Source organism: Ochlerotatus camptorhynchus, unplaced genomic scaffold, assembly GCF_037179485.1.
Source record: "Ochlerotatus camptorhynchus isolate MF236.1 unplaced genomic scaffold, CSIRO-AGI_Acam_v1.1 ptg000239l, whole genome shotgun sequence".
Lineage (NCBI taxonomy): Eukaryota > Metazoa > Arthropoda > Insecta > Diptera > Culicidae > Ochlerotatus > Ochlerotatus camptorhynchus.
The window spans coordinates 160,937-182,657 of record NW_027040729.1 but is presented as its reverse complement, the minus strand read 5'-3'; the positions used below and the strand labels follow the sequence as shown (position 1 = coordinate 182,657).

The window sequence follows — 21,721 nt, the reverse complement described above, 5'->3', positions numbered from 1 at the left end:
TGAAACGCGTGAAAGCCAACCACTATGCCAGGCCCGTCCCCTAGAATAATGTTCTGATCTTGAATACTTCTTTGTATTTTTATTGATGTGATTTTTTATAAATATGTGAATAAACACACCTGAACAAAAAAGTTATAAATGACTAAACTCAAGGATTTGTATCAAATGAACCGAACTGGTTTAACGTCATGTTTCATTGAATCCTTCCGAATGCGATTAAATTTTCATCGGTAAAATCGATCCACCCGGCTCCAGACCCAATTAAATAATAGATGCGATCATTTTCCGCGAAATTGCAATACACCAGCATCATTGTTCCAGGGGCGGGTGACTGCATGCTGCTGCTGCTGCAAGTAATCACACTCTCTTCGCGCCAGCCGTTTTCTCAGAGATATTTCTATACATCACCTCTCATTCGAGTCGGTCAGTGCTCATAAAGCAGCTACATACCAACATGTAGGAGTGGTTCGCGAAATTCGCGGTAGATTCTCTCAGCACATCACGCGGATCTCCGCCACACGTATGACCGGCGGCAACGACCGCTTTTTTTAAAATGATAGTTCCTTCGAGCGCGGTCGCTCAGTTCCGTGTGGACAAGCGTGCCGATAAGACAACCCGACACAGAAGACACCGCTCACTACCAAGTATAAGAGATAATCTTCCTTCGGTAAGAGTATCGGTCCTGCCTATATCGGGTTGCTTCTTATCAGTTCAATTACGTTTATCAATTTATTGGTGCGCAGACTTCGGTGGTACCGCGCGGAACCAATCTACCTACACGTCATTGTATCACAACTACGTGAGATATTAAATCGGAGATTTCCGACCATAGGACGCACAAGTGCACTGCGAACGTCCGAAGCGACAACAACACGTCACATAGCCGGTGCTAATTTGATTAATTTTTGTGCTGCTTCTCCGAAGAGGTTTCAAACAACAAGAGCGTCGAATTTCGCAGATCTTGCGAAGAAGCGGATACGCGGTTTCCAGTTCCTCAGTGAGCGGTGATTAATTTTGCGTCACATTGCCTCAGAAGTAGGCTATACTGCGCAGCTTAGCTCACTTGGATGGTATTTATTGATTGGATGTGAAGGAATGTAGTTTATTCGGGGTATTCCAAGTAACCAGTCCGCAAGAAAATTCAAGTGTCGCGAAGGTGATGTGTATTGTGCTCTATGAGTAATATCTAGTGAATAACCAACGGATCAATACAGTCTGTACCAAATAGAACCGGTATTGTCCGTCGGCAAAATAGCTACGAAGAATTGTGTGTGTGCGTAGACGGATTAACCTATCGAAAGTGTGACCGATAGAGCGTAAGATATGCTAAGTGTTTTGATCAATTGTTGTGATCGGTAAACGTGTGCGAAAAAAAAGGTTCAAGGTGCTAATATTTAAAACGCATCAAATTTGTTTCATCAGCTCAACTCACGGTAGTTCTACGAACCAATTCCGTGAGATCTGAAGTCATCTTCTGGATAAAAGAGTTGCATCAAAATAAGAATTGCTATCAGTGCTTCCTTCGAACCGTGTGTAAAACGAAGATGAAGGTCAACTTGCGAGTGCTGCTGTCGTTTCTAGTCTTTGTAGCTGCAAAATCCGGTAAGTTTCGCGGAGATAAAAGTGTCGTCTTTTTTGTTTTATTTTGAAAAACAGGTTTGAGGAAGCTTAGAGTCTGTTTGCTACGATGCCATGCGACGATCATGATGTGATGTGATCTGTGCTAAATGTGATGCGATTCAGCTATGATCTAACAAGCCCAATTGAGTAAACTGTTCTCTTAATAATAACCTTTGAGGATTCAGTCAAAAAACGACCTTGTTCTTATGATATGGCTAAAATAACTGTTTTGGCTTAGGTTTGCTCCTGTGATTCTTAATAAATTCGATTCTAAATAGTGGTTATGGATTGTTTTGTTTAAAATCATTAATATTTTAATTGTTTTTCACTAGTCATTCAGTTAAGTTCTCAAAAATAATGAGCAAACCGAAAAGCTTAAATAATTACTGAACGGACCAAAAAGTTCTGGATCACCTGTGTTACCATAGGAAGGAGAGGGTTGAGTTTTGAGATCCAGTAATGAGTCGGGACTTACTTTCAAACAAGCCCATTTTTCAATATAACTCTTTTACATCGCAATCATATTGTAACTTTCGTTCAACCGAATTTGCAGCGAGATACTAATTCCAGGGTGACCACCCATTCGTAAAACCACCCATTCGCCGATGATCTGTGTAGTGTTTTTTTGATTCTATAACTGGATGCATTAATTAATAAAATTGAATTGTTTTATTTGCGAGATTTTTAGCGCAATAACTCGATACAGTCAGCTCTTCATATCTCGATGTTCTATATCTCGATACGTGATATTCGTCAATTTTAAGATAATAACGCTATCCACTATCAATTGGTATCTACTTTCATATTACGTGATAAAACTATGGACTTTGATCAAGAAAAATGTGAAAACAACATCAAGTCAGTTTGCCCCATCAAGCAAAGTAATCGCATATCAGTCTCATCCTGAAATTCAAGCGTCCAGAAGTCAGTTTATTTCATCAACCGATGTAGACTTGTACATATACAAGTTTTTCTTAGGAATATAAAAAAAATATTGTCTGCTATTCTATTTCTACTTCTTACGAACGGTGCCGATGGTGTAGCGATAAGCGTGATTACCTCTCACCCCAGCAGGCCTGGGTTCAATCCCAGTTGGCACCGCCGGGATGTTCTGATGCATAACATCTCTGATCACGCCTTCCTTCGGATGGGAAGTAAAGCCGTTGGTCCCCGGTTCATGAGTTGATGGGTCGATAGGTAGGGTCCAGGTGTGGGAGCTGCCTTCCTGGCGTCGGTAGCATTGGTGCTCAGCACGGAAAACAAGATCGAAGGAAAACAAACCAAAGGAAAGAATTAAAAATACTTCTTACGAGTTATGATTCCGTATGGAGTTAAAATATTGTTTTAGTTTATGCCGAGACATTGAAAAGTCAATGGTTCCGCAGTAAGGCGCCATCATGCGTTTAAATGGCCCAAATTTTGCATAATTTGTGCGATGCTGGGTTATGGCAAATAAATCTCGGGTTCTGAGTTGTCGAGTAGGTGCATAAAAATTTAATTTTTATGAAAGTTCTGCTGAGTTAATGCGTTGCGAAACGATATCGTTTACAAACGGAACCATTGCATATTCACGTCGCTCTTTTAATGTTTGTGTGTTTATAAGTTCCAAATACCGAAGAAAGAAATACGGATCGGAACAATCGGCACAGACCTACACGACGAAATAAGGACTACGATTGGAAACTCGGAACATGGAACTGCAAATCGCTCGGCTTCCCGGGTTGCGATAGGTTAATCTATGACGAACTTCAACCACGCAACTTCGAAGTCGTAGCACTGCAGGAACTTTGCTGGACGGGACAAAAGGTATGGAAAAGCGGGCATCGAGCGGCTACTTTCTACCAGAGCTGTGGCACCACCAACGAGCTGGGAACCGGCTTTGTAGTGTTGGGTAAGATGCGCCAACGCGTGATTGGGTGGCAGCCGATCAACGCGAGGATGTGCAAGTTGAGGATTAAGGGCCGTTTCTTCAACTACAGCATCATCAACGTGCACTGCCGACACTGTACGACGGCTGTTCGCAACGGGACGTCAAAATCGTCATCGGCGACATGAACGCTCAGGTAGGACGGGAGGCAATGTATAGACCGGCAATCGGGCCAAACAGCCTGCATGCCGTATCGAACGACAACGGCCAACGATGCGTGAACTTTGCAGCCTCCCGGGGTATGGTAGTTCGAAGTACCTTTTTCCCCCGCAAGGATATCCACAAAGCCACCTGGAGATCACCTGACCAACACACAGAAAACCAAATCGATCACGTTCTAATCGACGGGAAATTCTTCTCCGACATTATCAACGTCCGCACGTACCGCAGTGCGAACATATATTCGGACCACTACCTAGTTGCAGTATGCATGCGCTCAAAACTCTCGACGGTGCATAACACACGTCGAAGTCGAACGCCACGACCCAACATTGAGCAACTACGGGACACCGGAGTTGCCCAGGACTACGCGCAGCAGCTGGAAGTTGCACTACCCACGGAAGAGCAGCTTGGCGCAGCTTCTCTTGAAGATGGCTGGAGGGACATCCGTTCAGCCATAGGTAGTACTGCTGCAGCGGCACTAGGTACTGCAATCCCGGACCGAAGAAATGACTGGTTTGACGGCGAATGCAAACTGTTAGTAGAGGAGAAGAATGCAGCACGGGCGAGAATGCTGCAACACCGCACGAGATTGAATGTGGAGCGATACAGACAAGCGCGGAACAGACAAAACTCGGTTTTCCGAAGGAAGAAGCGTCAGCAGGAAGACCGAGATCGCGAGGCGATGGAAAATCTGTACCGCGTAAACGACACACGGAAGTTCTACGAGAAGCTAAATAGTTCGCGCAAAGGCTACGTGCCGCAAGCCGATATGTGCAAGGACTTGGACGGTAACCTTCTCACGAACGAGTGTGAGGTGATTGAGAGGTGGAAGCAGTACTGTGACGAGCACCTCAACGGTGAAGCAGCAGAAAACGAAGGTGGCACGGCAACAGACCTTGGAGCACGCGCAGAAGACGGCAGGCTACCGGCCCCTGATCTTCAAGAAGTTGAAGAGGAGATCGGTCGGCTGAAGAACAACAAAGCAACTGGTGTAGATCAACTACCAAGTGAGCTATTGAAATACGGTGGTGAAGCACTGGCTAGAGCGCTGCACTGGGTAATTGCCAAGATTTGGGAGGAGGAGATATTACCGGAGGAGTGGATGGAAGGTGTCGTATGCCCAATCTACAAAAAGGGCGACAAGTTGGATTGCTGCAACTACCGCGCGATCACACTGCTGAGCGCCGCCTACAAGGTACTCTCCCAAATTCTATGCCGCCGTCTGTCACCATATGCAAGAGAGTTCGTGGGGCAATACCAGGCGGGATTCATGGGTGCCCGCGCTACCACGGACCAAATTTTCGCGATTCGGCAGGTTCTGCAGAAATGCCGCGAATACAACGTGCCCACACATCATTTGTTCATCGATTTCAAATCCGCATACGACACAATCGATCGAGATCAGCTATGGCAGATTATGCACGAGTACGGATTTCCGGATAAACTGACGCGATTGGTCAAGGCGACGATGGATCGAGTGACGTGCGTTGTTCGAGTATCGGGGACACTCTCGAGTCCCTTTGAATCTCGAAGGGGGTTACGGCAGGGTGATGGACTTTCGTGTCTGCTGTTCAACATCGCGTTAGAAGGTGTGATCAGAAGAGCTGGGATAGACACGAGTGGCACGATATTCAGGAAGTCCATCCAGCTCCTTGGTTTCGCCGATGACATTGACATTATGGCACGGAACTTTGAGATGATGGCGGAAACGTACATCAGACTGAAGGCTGAAGCTAGACAGATTGGACTTGCCATCAACGCATCAAAGACAAAATACATGAAAGCAAGAGGTTCTAGGGAAGACAATGTTAGCCTCCCACCCCGAGTTCAGATTGACGGTGACGAAATCGAGGTGGTCGATGAGTTCGTGTATTTGGGCTCACTGGTGACCGCCGAAAATGATACCAGCAGAGAAATTCAAAGACGCATTATGGCAGGGAATCGTGCCTACTTTGGACTCCGGAGGACGCTCCGGTCGAATAAAATTCGCCGCCGCACGAAGTTGACTGTCTACAAGACGCTGATTAGACCGGTGGTCCTTTACGGCCACGAGACCTGGACTATGCTCGTGGAGGACCAACGCGCCCTTGGTGTTTTCGAACGGAAGGTGTTGCGTACCATCTACGGTGGAGTGCAGATGGATGACGGAACGTGGAGGAGGCGAATGAACCACGAATTGCACCAGCTGCTGGGAGAACCATCCATCGTCCACATTGCAAAAATTGGGCGACTACGGTGGGCTGGGCACGTCGTAAGAATGCCGCACGACGACCCAGTGAAAATGGTTCTAGAAAGCGACCCAACAGGAACAAGAAGAAGAGGCGCGCAGCGGGCAAGGTGGATCGACCAAGTAGAAGGTGACCTGCGGACCCTTCGCAGACTACGAGGCTGGCGAACTGTGGCCATGGATCGAGTAGAGTGGAGACGACTTCTTCGGACAGCAGAGGACAACAAGGCCTTAGCCTGATTGGTAAGGTAAGTAAGTGTTTATAAGCATGCAGCGTGCTTCATATGATGGAAGAGGAAATGATGTTCAACCTAATTTATGAAGGGCATATAATAGAAATTGTAGTTCTTGTTTCTAGTATTGACCTCACATAGGCAATATATCAAGAACAACATGTGAAAAGGGCATACAAGCTTTTTGTAAACAAACTTTCTTATGCCCTTTTCTCGCCATCCATATGACACCGACGCAAACCATCAACATCACCTGGTAGGGAAAACTTTCCCCTTCCCTATGATGTTGTTGGTTTGCGTGGGCGACCCTCATTTGGCGAGAAAAGGGCATACAAAGGTTTGCTTGCATAAAGCTTGTATGCCCTTTTCACATGTGGTTCTTAATATAGTGGTTTTAATTATGTATGGGTCCTGAAAGTTATAGCAAAAGCGCTTGATAAAGCCTAGCATGTTATTTGTCAATAATTGTATTGTAATGATCTATGAAAGTTAGTTTGGAGTCTAAGATAATCCCTAAATCCCACATTTTTCTACATTCTGATTTCCTAATGCAATTGAAATGTTTGGTGGTGTTCTTTTTATGCTAAATGATATTAAGTTGCATTTTTTTTACATTCAGTTCTAATCAGTGTTGCAAAAGTTCGCGATATTTCACGAAGTTCACCAAGGGAAAAGTTCGCGAGTCATAGGGAACTTTGATGAACTTTTCCATCACTGGTTCTAATAGGCTTTTTTACACCATGTGTAGAATATGTGTATTTCACTCTGGAATATATTAATGGCTTCATCATTTCTTATTTCCAAAAAAAGCTTCATGTCGTCGGCATAGATTAGCAATTTTAGTTTTTTGAGAATGAGGGAAATGTCGTTTATACATAGAATAAAAAGAAAAGGTCACAAAAGTCCTTGGAGGACTCCTGAGGTGACTTGAATTGGGGTCGAATTCTTCTCGTTGAATTTAATTATTTGTGTGCGGTTAGTTAAATATGATTCAAGGCAGAAGAAGAGTAGCATTGGTATGTCAATTCGGTAAAATGCCTTGCTAAAGTCCGTATAGAGGGCTTCTACATGGGTTCCATTATCCATTGCATTTAATGAATAGTCTATAAATTCAAGTAAATTTGTCGAGGTCGAACGTCCTTTAAAGAAGCCGTGTTCCTGGTTTGAAGAAATTTATGTAAATGTTTCATTTACAATTGCCTCGAAAAGCTTCGGAATGCAAGAGATAATGCCTATTCCACGATAATTACGTACGTCAGATTTCCGGCCAGATTTAAAATAGGTACTAAAAATGATCTTTAACATATTTTTAGGAAGGTTCCGGATTCCAGTGACATATTAAAAAGCCAAAACAATGGAGCGGTGAGTTCCATTGCTAGACTATTTAAATACTGGAGGAATTCCGTCAGGTCCAGGACCTTTCGAGGCGTCTAAATTCTTTAAAGCCTGCAAAATATCCTGCACTTGAAGTTGCCGAACCGAGGATTCTTATTCACTATACAAACATAGTAAAACTATAGTCAAAAGGTACAACACAATAAACACATCTTCCGCTGTACAATAAGCCTACTCCATCAGAAGATTAGCAATTTTAGTTTTTTTGAGAATGAAGGAAATTTCGTTTACATATAGAATAAAAAGAAGAGGTCCCAAATGAGAGCCTTGGAGGACTCCCGAGGTAACTTTATTTAGGGTCGATTTCTTTCCGTTGAATTTAATTATTGGTTGACGGTTAGTTAAATATGATTCAAGGCAGAAGAAGAGTAGCATTGGTATGTCAAGGCTTCTACGTGGTTTCCATTATCCATTGCATTTAATGAATAGTCTATAAATTCAAGTAAATTTGTCGAGGTCGAACGTCCTTTAAAGAAGCCGTGTTGCATGTCAGTAATTCTATTTCTGGTTTGAAGAAATAATTTTTCTTTTACTATTGCCTCGAAAAACTTCGGAATGCAAGAGATATTGCCTATTCCACGATAATTACGTACGTCAGATTTCCGGCCAGATTTCAAATAGGTATTAAAAATGATCTTTTTCATATTTTTGGAAAGGTTCCGGATTCCAGTGACATTAAAAAGCCAAAACAATGGAGCAGTGAGTTCCATTGCTAGACTTTTTTTTTAATGCTGGAGAAATTCCGTCAGGTCCAGGACCTTGAAGTTGCCAAACCGAGGATTCTTATTCACTATACAAACATCGTAAAACTATAGTGAAAAGGTACAACACAATAAACACATCTTCCGCTGCCCAATAAGCCTCCTCCATCAGAACGGAATCCGCTTCCAGTGCTTTCATTGTATGGCAGTATCGCCAACGAAGAGCAGAGCGCTTCCATTGCAACAATGGACGCATCGACCGATAGAACCGCTGATGAAGAACAATGAGGAGGACCACACAATGGTTGCTGCCGAGTAAGCAGACGGTCGAACGGCGCCGGTGGTGTAGTGGTAAGCGTGATTACCTCTCACCCCAGCAGGCCTGGGTTCAATCCCAGTCGGCGCCGCCGGGATGTTCTGAGGCATAACATCTCTGATCACGCCTTCCTTCGGATGGGAAGTAAAGCCGTTGGTCCCCGGTTCATGAGTTGATGGGTCGATAGGTAGGGTCCAGGTGTGGGAGCTGCCTTCCTGGCTGGCACGTCGGTAGCATTGGTGCTCAGCACGGAAAACAAGATCGACGGAAAAAACAAACCAAAGGAAAAAAAAAAGCAGACGATCGCGTGACACACATCGAGAGTGGCATGCCTCTGTCGACAGCCGAGTGAACACTGATGTAAATTATTATGATTTTCCAAATATTTACATGGGAATTGCACATTTTCCATATGGGACTGATATGGTATTATAGGCAGTATTTGTCGATGGACATCTCTGTCCCTTCAAATGGTAGGTAGGTTAGTAGGTTTTTCTTGTTCAATATCTCGATCTCTCCACATCTCGATGGTCCCTACAATATCGAAATATGGAAAGTTACTGTGATTCTTATGTTAAGATCAAAGCAAGGATGGGAAGTAAAGCCGTTGGTCCCCGGTTCATGAGTTGATGGGTCGATAGGTAGGGTCCAGGTGTGGGAGCTGCCTTCCTGGCACGTCGGTAGCATTGGTGCTCAGCACGGAAAACAAGATCAACGGAAAAAAACAAACCAAAGGAAAAAAAAAAAAAAAAAAGGATCTTTATATATTGAGTACCAAGAATCTGTCGGCCGTATCCGAACAAGTTCCTGATGTCCTCCGGGGAAATTCTCCGTACCATTAATTCACACCAGATCCCATCATGTGAGTCGAAAATCGACAACATCGACATCGGGTCTGGTAGGAATCAGCTTGGTGTCGAATTAGACTTAGCTTTTTCGTCAGAGTGTCAACCAAAGCTCCGTTTGTGTGTAGGTTACACTCAATTGAATGATATAAAGCGCTTCTCAAATGATAATGAACCATACCTTCGTCAAATGACCCATTCGAATGAGGTCTCTTCGATAGCCGATAGCTGCTTTTCTCATTTTCATCAAATACATTTAATTGATTTTGAGAATTTACAGCACTGCATGAGACACATCAAATAGGCGTTCTTGAGTGCTCAGTGCAATGGTGCCACATCCAGAAGGGTTTCAAATGCCTCTAGAGAAGTGACCAAAACCAGACAAGGCGCAACATTCGTTAGGTGAGGGTTAGAATCCCATGAATTTTCAATATCTATTCATTCCAATTATTTGCGGTGATATTGAAGGTTTAACACAATTTTAAACACAACTGGCATTTTTGGTCTATCTTGCAAATTTTAGAGATGAACTAGCCTAAGGCTAAAAATCTCTTAAATAAAGAATTAAAAAAAAAAAAAACCTTGCAAATTGTCAAAACCTGATCGCAGTAGGCCGCGCGTGAAAGCTGACGTGTTTTCCTTTTGCTGCGTATTTTTCGTAAGCGAATTAAACACTTTTTGGCTATAAATTTGTTAATTAGTGTACTGAAATTAAGTTTCAAGTGTTCATAAAGTTATCATTTAGTGATATTTCGTGTTTTGCCTGAGTGGCTCGGTTGACCTTGAAGCTAACCTCCAAAATATACGACGCAGCTTCTGTTCCATTGTTCGGTGTGGATTTTTTTTTGCCTCCCGGGAGCCTGGTTCTCCAAGTGCGGATGCTACACTTTCGGCGTGCAGTTCTATTGATAGATCGGTCCAGTTGGTGAATTAGCCCGGGAACGTGTTGATAATGTGTCCGTCGCGAGTTTTGGTGGTGATTCGGTGGCCGACGTTGCCGTGAATCAGCAAGTTTTCGGCTTGCAAAAGTGCTCGGCTGCTGGCCTCTCGCCGGTGTCGGAGATTGCGAGCAATATGAAAGATGTCTCGCTGGATACGCCCAAGACTGGACGTGTCGCAGTTGGTGGCCGCAAACTGTTTCTGGGGAAAGCACTAGACGCGAACCTCCTCCCAGATTACCATGGTAATGCAAGAAAATTTGTGTTCATTAAAGGAAGTATTACGACAAAGGTGCATCACGAAATGAGATGCAAAGTTTAGAGAAAATTCAAAATTACGGAACCCATGGATTGGAGGATTAAATTGACATGGTGAGACCAGTCCAAATACATTTAACAATAATAAAAAAAAACATAATCTAAATACGTGCCAGGTTTGAAAAGAATGTTTAATGTTACATACATTACCGATATCCATTTGATAACGGTGATGCATACATGCGGGGCTTATTGTAAGTGAACGTATCCTCGGAATGGGCGTGCCTCTCCAGACATTCTGAAATGGGTTGCTGGATCTGCAATAGAGCTATCACCGTCAAACTCCCGGACTAAAGCTGTCTACAATGAACATAAATGCGACATTGTAGAGAGAGTTCTTCCATAATAACACTGCCGGCCAGTGGGGGTTAGAGGGAATACACACACACCAGAAATTTTTATGCGCCATATCAATTTTACTGTGCGCTTTTGTCCATATTGGCTGTATATTTATTCCGAACCAACTACTCAGACCTTCTTTAAATGCATTTTTGAATTATTTTTCAATTTAATATGTGTAAATAAGCTCATATATTAAAGTAGATGGGATATTTCGGGATTCTTCTTAAAAGTACTGATGAACAAAAAAAATGTTTCGTTGTTCTAAAAGTCGATAGCTCTATAACTCGATGTTTCCTTCAATATCGAGTTAAGGTGAGTTGACTCTATTTTGTTAGCCAGGAAAGTGTCGGTTAAAACATATGAAACACAAAATTTAATAGGTTTATTGTGCTGTAAGTTTTCATATTTATGTTCTTGTGTTTTTTTGTAGTCGGACTATCGAGTCAATATCCAATAATTTACCTAAGCGCAGTCCAGACTAAGCAGTTATAACATGTTTTAAGGGTTGTCAAATAATTGCAACACAAAAATCACTATCAAGATAGCTCTGCAGTCTGAACGTACTATTACTTACTTAAGTATTCTGGGTACCTTCAGTGGTACAAAGAGCCAAAGTAAAAAACTTCCATGCTGGGTGGCTGCTGGTTTTGCTTTATGGAGACACCTGTCTAGATTTTTTTCCTCTGTTGGCAGTTCAGCAACCAGACAGATCCAGGCGATGTTTTTGTCGCTTGTCGGACAGCATTTTCTGCACTGAAACATCGGAGAAAGAAAATAAAATCATTAAAATATCTAAAATCTAACATAGCATTTTTTCTAAATTCGCAAAATTTCCAAAATGGCGGCGTTCGAAAAAAAAGGTTCGATTTTTCGTTGAAAAATTCGCTACTCAAATGCGCGTAAAAAATCGAAAAGTTTGAATGATCAACTTTTCGTGGTACGTTACGGGATGTAAGATCTAGCACCGATTCCTAGTCCTGACTACTTCAAGAACTAGGGGAACAGGATTGTTCAGTAATCAAAGGAACACATCTTAGTCCTTGTTACTTGTTATGCCTTGTTGATAGTGACAAGACTCGGCTTTGTCCACCGAGAATGATCTTGAAACAAGGAAAAAATGAGTTAGTTAGTCTACATCTAAGTGATTCCTAATCTTCTATTCCTTGTTCCCTAGGTTGAAGTGGTTAAGACTAGGGCTCTGATGCATGGTCATTTTCGGTGTCATTTCCTCAATTTTGACTGACAAAGGGGCGTGCCTTTGGAGGATGTTTCAACACTCCGAAGGGTCTAAGTAGCGGGACCTTTCAATTAGAGTCGGATCCTTGCGATAAATGCAAGAATAAGAACTGTAAAAAATCGAATACTTCATCATTTCTCAATAGTGATGGAGTAATACGACATGCACTAAACTAAGGGCACTGGATATACTACAATAGATCAAATTACTGGTCGCAGTGGTTTTATGTCCCGAACAGAGGAAAAAAGCTTGAGAAACTCAGAGTGTCTCGATCCTTCATCTCGTGGATCAAATATTACCTTATGAACCGTTCGCTTTGTGTTAAGGTTGGAGCTTCTCGTTCTGAAGTCTTCACGAACGTTTCCGGCGTTCCCCAAAGAAGATATCTGGGACCCCTTCTGCTTTGGCTTTTCGTCAACGAGTTTTCGTGGCAGTAGACACCTGGATGCCAGCTGTTCTACGCTGACGATGTCATAATGTATATGGTCATCAATTGTATCGCTGATTGTGATGAGTTGCAGCTGATTGTGGATCGCATGCAGAGTTTGTGCTTTCGTAACTTCTTGACGCTCAGTATCAACAAAAGCAATGTGATATCATTTCACCGCAAACAAAGGCCGATAATATTTTATTATTCCATATCCGGGCAAACGTTAGAGGGATTAGCCAGATCAAAGATTTGGGAGTAACACTTGACTGTAAATTGACCTTCAAACCACACTACAATGACATCCTGGCTAAAGCTAACAGGCAACTTTGCTTTATGTTCAAAATATCTGAAGATTTTCGCAATCCACTATGTCTTCAGGCGCTGTATTGTTCGTTAGTACGTTCAATCTTAGAGTACAGTGCTGTCGTCTGGTGGTACCAAGCATGCTGGATAGCCAGATTTGAGAGTGTACAGAGAAAGTTTGTTCGAATCCATTTTTCCAAATCCAAATAATTTGTGCTTCCGGATTCTAGCACGCTTTCATCACAATAAGTTACAGCAACTTCTTTATGACTGAAATAAGTCGTATATAAGTTTCTACAATTGATTTGTGACGAGTGTGCTACTAGGGTTAGTATACGTAATTGAAATCAAGAGAATCGCAACCCAAAAACTGCTGCGTCTCGACCAAGAATCTAACCCGATATGGCGTGCTGCACTTTTACTGACTAGACTATCGGGAAACCTCACACCCTTGCTTTATCATATTTATACAATAATCTGTTCAATAATTGATTATTAATTTTCGCAGCTTCTATTATCGATCGATGCACGGTGCACTCGCCATATATTGTTAACAAAGTGTGTGTAGGTTCCTCCCGCCAATATATTCCAAACCTGTTTCTAGATCTGTTCAAATTGAATTCAATTATCGTTACATTGATGTAGACTTTGTCGCCAATCAATCGATTATCCTTAAATCCCATATCATATTCTATTTCAGTCACTCGGATATAATGAAACGCACGCCTATAGATAGGTTGATGGAATACTACTGATCTTGTATATTGATTTTAAAGAATCTTTATTTCATGTATTTGTTGATAGTTTACATGTTTGAATTTCAAGTGACACACATGCCTCTTCTCAGCTTTAGTTATTGAACAAATTTTAATTATTATTTACTGTTTTAGTCCTAGTAGATTTGCTTGGGGAATAACCACCTTGGTGGTTAGTTTGATCGTGTATATTTGATACATGGGGTTCATGTAGGGGTTTACAGCAATAGATTACAATCGAATAGTGGATGTTAACTCAGTATTGATACCTGTAAATCTTAATCGTTTAGCGAATCATTCGTCCGGTGAATCCAGAGATTAAGTATAAGATACGCTGATTATAATTTACTCAAACACAACACCAACTGAAGACGTTAACACAGACTAATCTCAACTAAATAACCCTTCACTTGCTCTCACCTCGAACACAGAGTTTGCCAATGGTACCCCGATCGGTCTTGCCGATAAGCCAAACAATGGATCTTCCACCGAGTTGACAACAGGCGAAACGGCTTCGAACCCTAAAGAGCCACCGTTGATCTTCCCCAAGGATAGCAGCGTGTACAAGATTGTGGAAAATGATACAGCTCTAAAAATCCTGCAGGCCCGAGCTGCAGTCGAGAAACCGAAGGACGGGAAGAGCAGTGCAACGGATGAGGTAAGTGAAGACGATTATGAGTGTGTTTCATAATTTGTGAGACACATTTTAGTGGGTACAACCCTGGGGCTGGGATACTAACTGATGGGTATGCTTCTGTTACTGCCAGCAACAGATCGTTTAGGATCGTTATACAGCGCAAACGATACATATGCTGTAACAACTGCGTTCGGGGATTTCTTGCGAACTAATTTATCCCGTTCCCGTTGGGAATTATGGCATTCTTGGAAAATAAGAAGCGAGACACATCATTAGACTAATAGTGCTAATTTGTTTCAGCAGTATCTATTTAAAAAGAGATTTCTAACCCGACGCATTTCATACATCTCATGATTGTCGGGTGTAGGAAAAGGACATGAATTTTTCGAATGTTGACTAAGGTTCTTTGAACTTGCTTCTGAAATTTACTGAACACAACTCGAAGTAGTGGAAGTCTCTTCAATTATATGCTCATCAATTCCACATAACCGTTAGGCATATACAACATTTCCGCAGCCTATTTTCGTAATAATACATAATAGGTAAACAAACCATCCAAAAGTAGAAACCTTACCAAGATAGCCGTTTTATCTACGCAACCTCGCGAAGCGCAAGATGTAAACAAAATAATTTACTCACCGCCCTTTTAAACCAGATTGTTATCGTACAAGTAGTGCGACACATAAACTCTTGGAAGACCCGTTCCGTGATAGGAGATGAGCACGCGCGTACCGACAATCTTCTATAATATTGAACCTAATTGACCAATTACAGCAACGTATTCGCACATACATACACACACATACACATACATAGACTATGCAGTTGGTTGTACCCATCGGAGTAAGAAAGTACCCACGGCTCTGAGGTCTTAAGTACGCAAAAAGACGTACTTTGTCCCACGCTGTGTCGCATATAAGTAAGTCTACCTAGTTGAAGGTATCTAGGATCAAATGACGACCGACACTGCGTGGTGCAGTCATATTTATGCAGCACACGGCCAATTTAGTGTCGCAAATAAGATTTACGGAAAGCGTATCATCCGTAAACCACTCGCAGTGATGTAAATCCAGTTGATGGACGGTGGAAACATGTGCTACTGCATAGAATTGCATTGATTGTGGGACCGAAACTAGTCTTTTGCTGATGGTTGAATTGGACTTTGAAACTACTACGGAATAAGAAGAATATTCAAGACTATCAAACGTATGAACATTTTAAAATTCTGAGGATTGATTTCTTTTTTTGAGATTCTGAAACATGCTAACATTCTAGATCTCGCAAAAAATTAAACTTGGTGAAATTTTCAAGATTGTGTATCAAAGATTATAATTCAAAATGTAGGCCTTTGAAAAAAAAAATTATCCCAGGTTTAAAAACATCAAATATTGTGGGATAATTTAAATGAGATTCTGATAATCTTCTGATTCCAGGTGAAACCTTAAAATAATTCGTATTAAATTCCAATATAGTTCAGGGAAGATTATATAGAAAATTCATACTTTCACCTTTCAAATAGACCAATCTACATTGATCGATTCTCTTCATCGACTCTCTCTTTCATTAATAACTCAGCTCCAAAAACATGTCAAGCTGTTCTTATCGTCTAATACGCATAATAATACTTTCTTTTAACAGACTATGCAGAAGAATTGGCTTGAAATGTGAAAGCCACCAAGTTATTAACGAAAGAGAGAGTCGATAAAGAGAATCGATCAATGTATAGATTGGTCTATTTGAAAAGTGTCAATGCTGTCAGTGACGAACATTTTGACGAATTTAAATAGCTTGAGCAAAACAACTACATGGAGCCGTTAAAGCAACCGGTGGAAACGAAAGATTTTAAATTGGCTCACTACTTGACTAGCCTATTGGTCCCAAGCAAATCGATTAACGTATCCCATTATAGTCGACATTCTAGTACTAAACTATGTTTGTTTTGATTCGCTATGAAAATTTGATAGATAAAATGAGGGGTCCATGAATTTTCCTATGCTTCGAAGGGTGCATCGATTAGCTTGGGACCGAAGATAGTACCAGAGTTGAGTTAAAAAGTTGAGCACGTTTCTTCGGGACCTTCTAGTCTTAGAGTTACCTCTATGGCTAAAAAGAACAAGCGTCTTCATCCTGAACTGCTGGGATAACAGTAATATGACTCAGAATGCACGAAATTTCACTTTTTGTTACCAGGTGAATCTTTATCATTGATGAAAGATATTTTGACAAAGTTTTTTTTTTTTGAGGATCAAGTCTATGAGTGACTATGTGAAAAACAATTTTGTCAATATCGCGCAAAAGTCTGTCAATGACAATGGCAAATCTCAGCACTGCCCAGTGTACGTCGAGACATCGTAGATTTGCTAGGATTCAAAGTCTTCACTAGGCTGACGAAGGTTTCTGGTTCCACTACGTGAAGTGGAATCATATTGCACACGCATAGATCGACAGTTTTGCTATCCACGGCCGATTGGCTCCTTTTGCAGAAACGAACCAGGTGAGACCGAGGCTGAGGTTAGCTTCGACATATTGGCAGATGCACTGCTGATGGCATGTTTTCCACGGCCACGAGATGAACCTAATTTGATACATTCATCACATTTGTTGATGCATCCGGGATGGATTCGTTTGATGTGTGATTTCAGGTTGAATAAACTAGTGGTCTGGCATTTTTTTGGAACTAGTTTCGGCAGGCTGAGAACGCAACGGTACTGCAGACAGTTGGTGTTATCTACTGCGTGAAATGCAAAATAACTACTGAGATACGGCCACGAATTTCGATCGACGTCACGTTCTACTGATGCTGCTGCCATGGTTCCTGCTTTAAGTGATACGTTCACGGCGAATGAGAACGACCCACATTTGAATTTAGTTCACTCATAATCGCCAAAAGTGCAGGAATTCAGCGATGAGTAAATTTGCCTCATGTTTTCCCAAGTTTTTCCAGGATTTTCCAGGGAAAAATTCCCGAATTTGAGAAAAGTAAATATTGGATTCAGTCAGTCTATTGGTACTACTCCGAGACTGAATAAAATTTATGTCAATTTCTTCATTTTCCGGCAGATTTTTTAGGTTTTCCACAGGAAACCATGAGACAAATTTTACTCATCGCTGAGTTCCTGCATTTTTGGCGATTATGAGTGAACTAAACTCAAATTTGGGTTGTTCTCATTCGCCGTGTTCAGTACGTATAAGGCATTTTACGAGACGTTTCGAGTCAGCTGTTTTTTTTTTCTGTTTACCTATTTTAACGTTTACCAGCGGGCCGATTTGTTGACATACCACGACCAAAATCAAAACAAAAACATCAGACGTAAACAATAACAATGCCTCGAGCGCGTTCGAGTGGCCCGCCAGGAACTGTCATCAAGACGTCACGTAAAATAGCTTATTATCGAAAACAAAATCATTTTCATTGATCAGAACCTGAAATCTATAGTAACATTTGAAATGGGCCTATGTCCAAAACGTAAACAAACCAGAAAATGAATTTTAAATTTTTCCGCCACAATTCAATTCATATATAAGAAAATTGAAATCAAGAGCAAATTTCCATTACGTCGAATGTAACAAAGGTAAACAAAGTCGAGCTATCAGTGTCAATCGATTCTCCTGCTATTACACTATATACTGTACGAATATAGGATCAAATCCCATTTTTAAATTTATTTACCAGTCAAATTGCTTTTTGACGTAATCACCTTCCGATCAAAATAGTTTTCGATGTTACTTAAGTCACCCAATTTCTATGGAGATGCCGTTTGACTTAAGTAACAGTGCTGAGAAACCCGTGAAAAGTGTACGTTCGTCATTTCGCTTTCTCATTATTAAAGTGAATAAATCGAACTGTTTGTTGCTAAGATGATTTCGGTGGTCCTAAAATGATGAATGGGCTGCACGTAAGGAGACGTAATTGATAATTCTCCCGAATATCCTGGTAAATACACTTTGACTTAAGTAACAACAGGGGCCACCAAACGACTTATAATAACTTTTGACTCAAAAACCAGTATTTTTAGCATGAAAGCTAGCGATTTGCATTTGTATGATTAAAAACCTGCTAAATATGTTAAACATTGCTATCACTATGAGATTATATGTGTTTACTTGGAAATAGGAATAACTTTTCGGTCATCAAAACAAAACTTTATTTTTCTCGGATTGGTGCGAATGTTACTTACGACATAATGAAAATTTGCTCTTGAAATATTTTAGGCATTTATATTGTTCACAATAACAATAGTAACTGTATCTCAGCATACAACATCCAAAATATGTGAAAACCTTTCAAAAATATATGAAAGTCGATAACAATTTAATTTCATAAATTAATAAGCCTTTTAGAGAATCTTTCAATTGATAGACCCTTTTTGTTAAGCCGTTGTGCTTGTCATCAGAAATGGTACGCCCTTCGCTAAGCCTTTTCGCAACGTCAAATAAATTCAAAACAAATCATCGGCTCTGCCTCAAGCAGTAGGGCCTAGCTTTGGTTTGAAAATTTTCAATCATCGACCCTTCTACGTCACTAGGCCTATCAATGAAATGAAATAAATGCATGGTTGGCCGTTTTAGCGTGCGGGCCTATTAATGAATTGAAAAATTTCGTTTCGAAAATCTAGTTATTTTTAATGATTTTTCTCGATTATGCGGACTTTCCTACATGATTAGTAGCTATCAAGCGGTGCTAAAGAATGGTATCAAAACCCGATTTGTTTACGTTTTGGACATAGGCCTATTTCAAATGTTACTCGAGGAATGAATAACTCGAACAAAACAAAAGAACACTGAATTTGAGTCGAGCTTTTGACGTTTAATTGGCGCACACTACTGCACTAAAGAGCCTGAATTTATAAAGAGACGGCGTGTCAAAATTGGAACAATCGATTATCTGTCAAAGTCATAGGAAAAGTCATTCCAATCGAGCAGAAGACCTGTCAAATGGATAAGATGTCGTCTTTTTATAAGTTCAGGCTCTTTATACTGCACCATCTAAATTGGAGATGTGCGAGCAAGAGGGAAGCTGATTAGTGGGATAATATTGAATTCATGCATCACCGTGTGCTAGATAGAGAAGGACGATTAAACGTCAAAACGGTCTGACAACAACCGTCATTTCTATGTTTCTCACTCTAACGCAGCAGTAAGCAGGGTGAACAGAATAGTTTCTTTATTATCTGCAGCTTTAGATTTTTATCGTTAGCTATCGCAGGTATGCCCGTCAGTAGTGTAAGATTTTTTTTTATGATTTCTGAATGAAATTAGCGGTCTATTTAGCAGATGCTAACAAAAGCGCTAACAGTTTTAAAAACTAGCGCAAGCGCTAACTGCTAACAACAATGTTAACTCTGCGAATTAGCTGTTATCGGATTAGCGGAATTGTGCCCACCTCTGAATATTTCCATCTACAAAACTCCCTGAAATCCATGAAATTCGCGAAAATCTAGCAGAGCTTCTATGGAGTTCTCTGAACTTCTACACAATTCCTTGCTCTTCAAAGAAGTTTTGTGAAGTTTCTCGATTTTCTATTTAATTCGTCCAACTTGTACAAATACCGCTGAACTACTATACTATATATTTTTAAGAATTTCGTTTATTTTCTGTTCCCTGATGTTATATAATAAATTTAAAATTCTATGCAACTTCCTGATCTCTTAAGTCATAGCTTCCACGAATTTTCATTGATTTCGAAGAAGGTCCCTTAACATCTGTAAAAACTCAGCTTAAAAAATCTTAAAGAATGTACATTAGGGTAGTTTAAAATATTGATTTTTCTCCATCAGTTTATTATAAATCAGGTCCTGATAGTTCTGCCAACAGTTGAGTATATTTGGATGCGAACTCATACTGCACTGGACCATTGAATTTTATATGGGAATTACTATGGGAAAAGTAAATTTTATGTTATTAACGTCCTAGCACTTCACCATAATAAGTTACGGAAAAGCTTGCTATCTGCGCACATGTGAAATTTTATCATCTACAACTTTGCTGAAGACCACTTTTTGATTAGACTTTAAGAAAATTCGTTTTTAATTGATTTCGAAGCCGAAATACTCATTACAGCTAAAATGCAACTTTTCGAAATTATGAAACTCGAACCTTCCTCTTGATGGAGCCCATCAGCGCCCGCACAGTGGAAACGGACACGAAATCAGCACCTTTCTTCCATTTTGCCCGCATTTGCTGGATGTCCTTGACTGCCCCGCCGCTTCGTCAAAGACGCTGCTTTGAAATCGCCCAGTATTTTTCGATTGGTCGAAATTCCGGGCAATTCGGAGGATTCATTAGCTTGGGGACATCTTGTTGGCACCATACCACTCCAGAACCACCTTGGAGTAGTGGCACCTGGCCAAATCGGGCCAATAGATGACTTTGCCCATATGCTTGCGGATTAACGGCCATACACGCTTTTTCAGGCATTCTTCGATGTTAACTTGGGATGTCATCGTCGAGGATGTGACGAATGGTTCCGTTTTCAGGCCACAACTGCAAATCGCTTGCCAAATCATGGCCTTCTTCGCGAACTTGTCGAACTTGAATCTTCCCGGCACATACCCACTTCCAGTCGCGATGTAAAACTTTTGACCGGGAAGCTGCTTAAAATCGAGTTTGACGTATGTTTCGTCATCGATCAAAGTGCAGCCCTTGTGTTTCGTCAAAACACGGTCGTACAAGAACCTTGCATGCTTTTTGGTCCGGATTTCTGCTTCATGTGCCGGTTCGGATGTTTACTGGCTTTGTACGACCTTCCCTGGCAAGGACGTTCTACACCGTTTGAAAGTTGGCGTTGTACCTTCTGGCCACATCTCGGATCGAAAGACCGAGGTTGGCTTTAACACACACCTCAACACCTTGCTGCGCAGCTGACGATCCCTGGTTCCAGTTTTTTCGTAGGTCACTCGACAAACTGATTCTGAGTCTTGAGAAAAATGTCAGGATTTTGCTATATGGGAAAATGTTAAGATTTGCGAATGGGATATTGACGATCTTTGTTTCACATACGACATAAAAAAGCTATAAATGCACGAAGTAGCACCGCACAACCTGCTTGTGGATTATTGATCACCCATTCCGAATGAACTTTAGTTGAACCCACCAGTGCCACCTAATAAGCTTCCGTGTAGAAATATAAATAGCTGTCTTTCTCAACAAGAGCCCAACGATCACAGCACAGGTCGATGGGCTAGGTATTTCACGACTATCGTGTTTTCCCATAATCGGATAGGGGACTTGGTCTTTCCCAGTTTTGTCGTTACGTGAAAAAAGGTAGCCAGCCGCAACATCCATCGGCAGTAAATCTCTCTTCAAAGTCAAGTCATAACAGTGCAACTGAAAAGG

The 21,721-nt window shown here is 41.2% G+C and overlaps 1 protein-coding gene across 2 annotated transcripts in view; it reads left to right on the top strand.

Moving 5' to 3' along the window:
- The first annotated feature begins 572 nt into the window (after positions 1-572).
- LOC135704402 (probable serine/threonine-protein kinase mps1) overlaps positions 573-21,721 on the top strand; it is a 35,238-nt gene continuing 14,089 nt past the window's right edge. The window contains exons 1-3 of one of the 2 annotated variants that reach the window (XM_065225848.1): positions 599-667; positions 744-1,602; positions 14,181-14,407. In XM_065225848.1, the coding sequence (XP_065081920.1) occupies positions 1,545-1,602; positions 14,181-14,407 (285 nt within the window). In that variant the 5' untranslated portion in view covers positions 599-667; positions 744-1,544. Of the gene's footprint in view, positions 1,603-14,180; positions 14,408-21,721 lie in introns of both variants that reach the window. The other variant, XM_065225849.1, reaches the window with a different exon arrangement.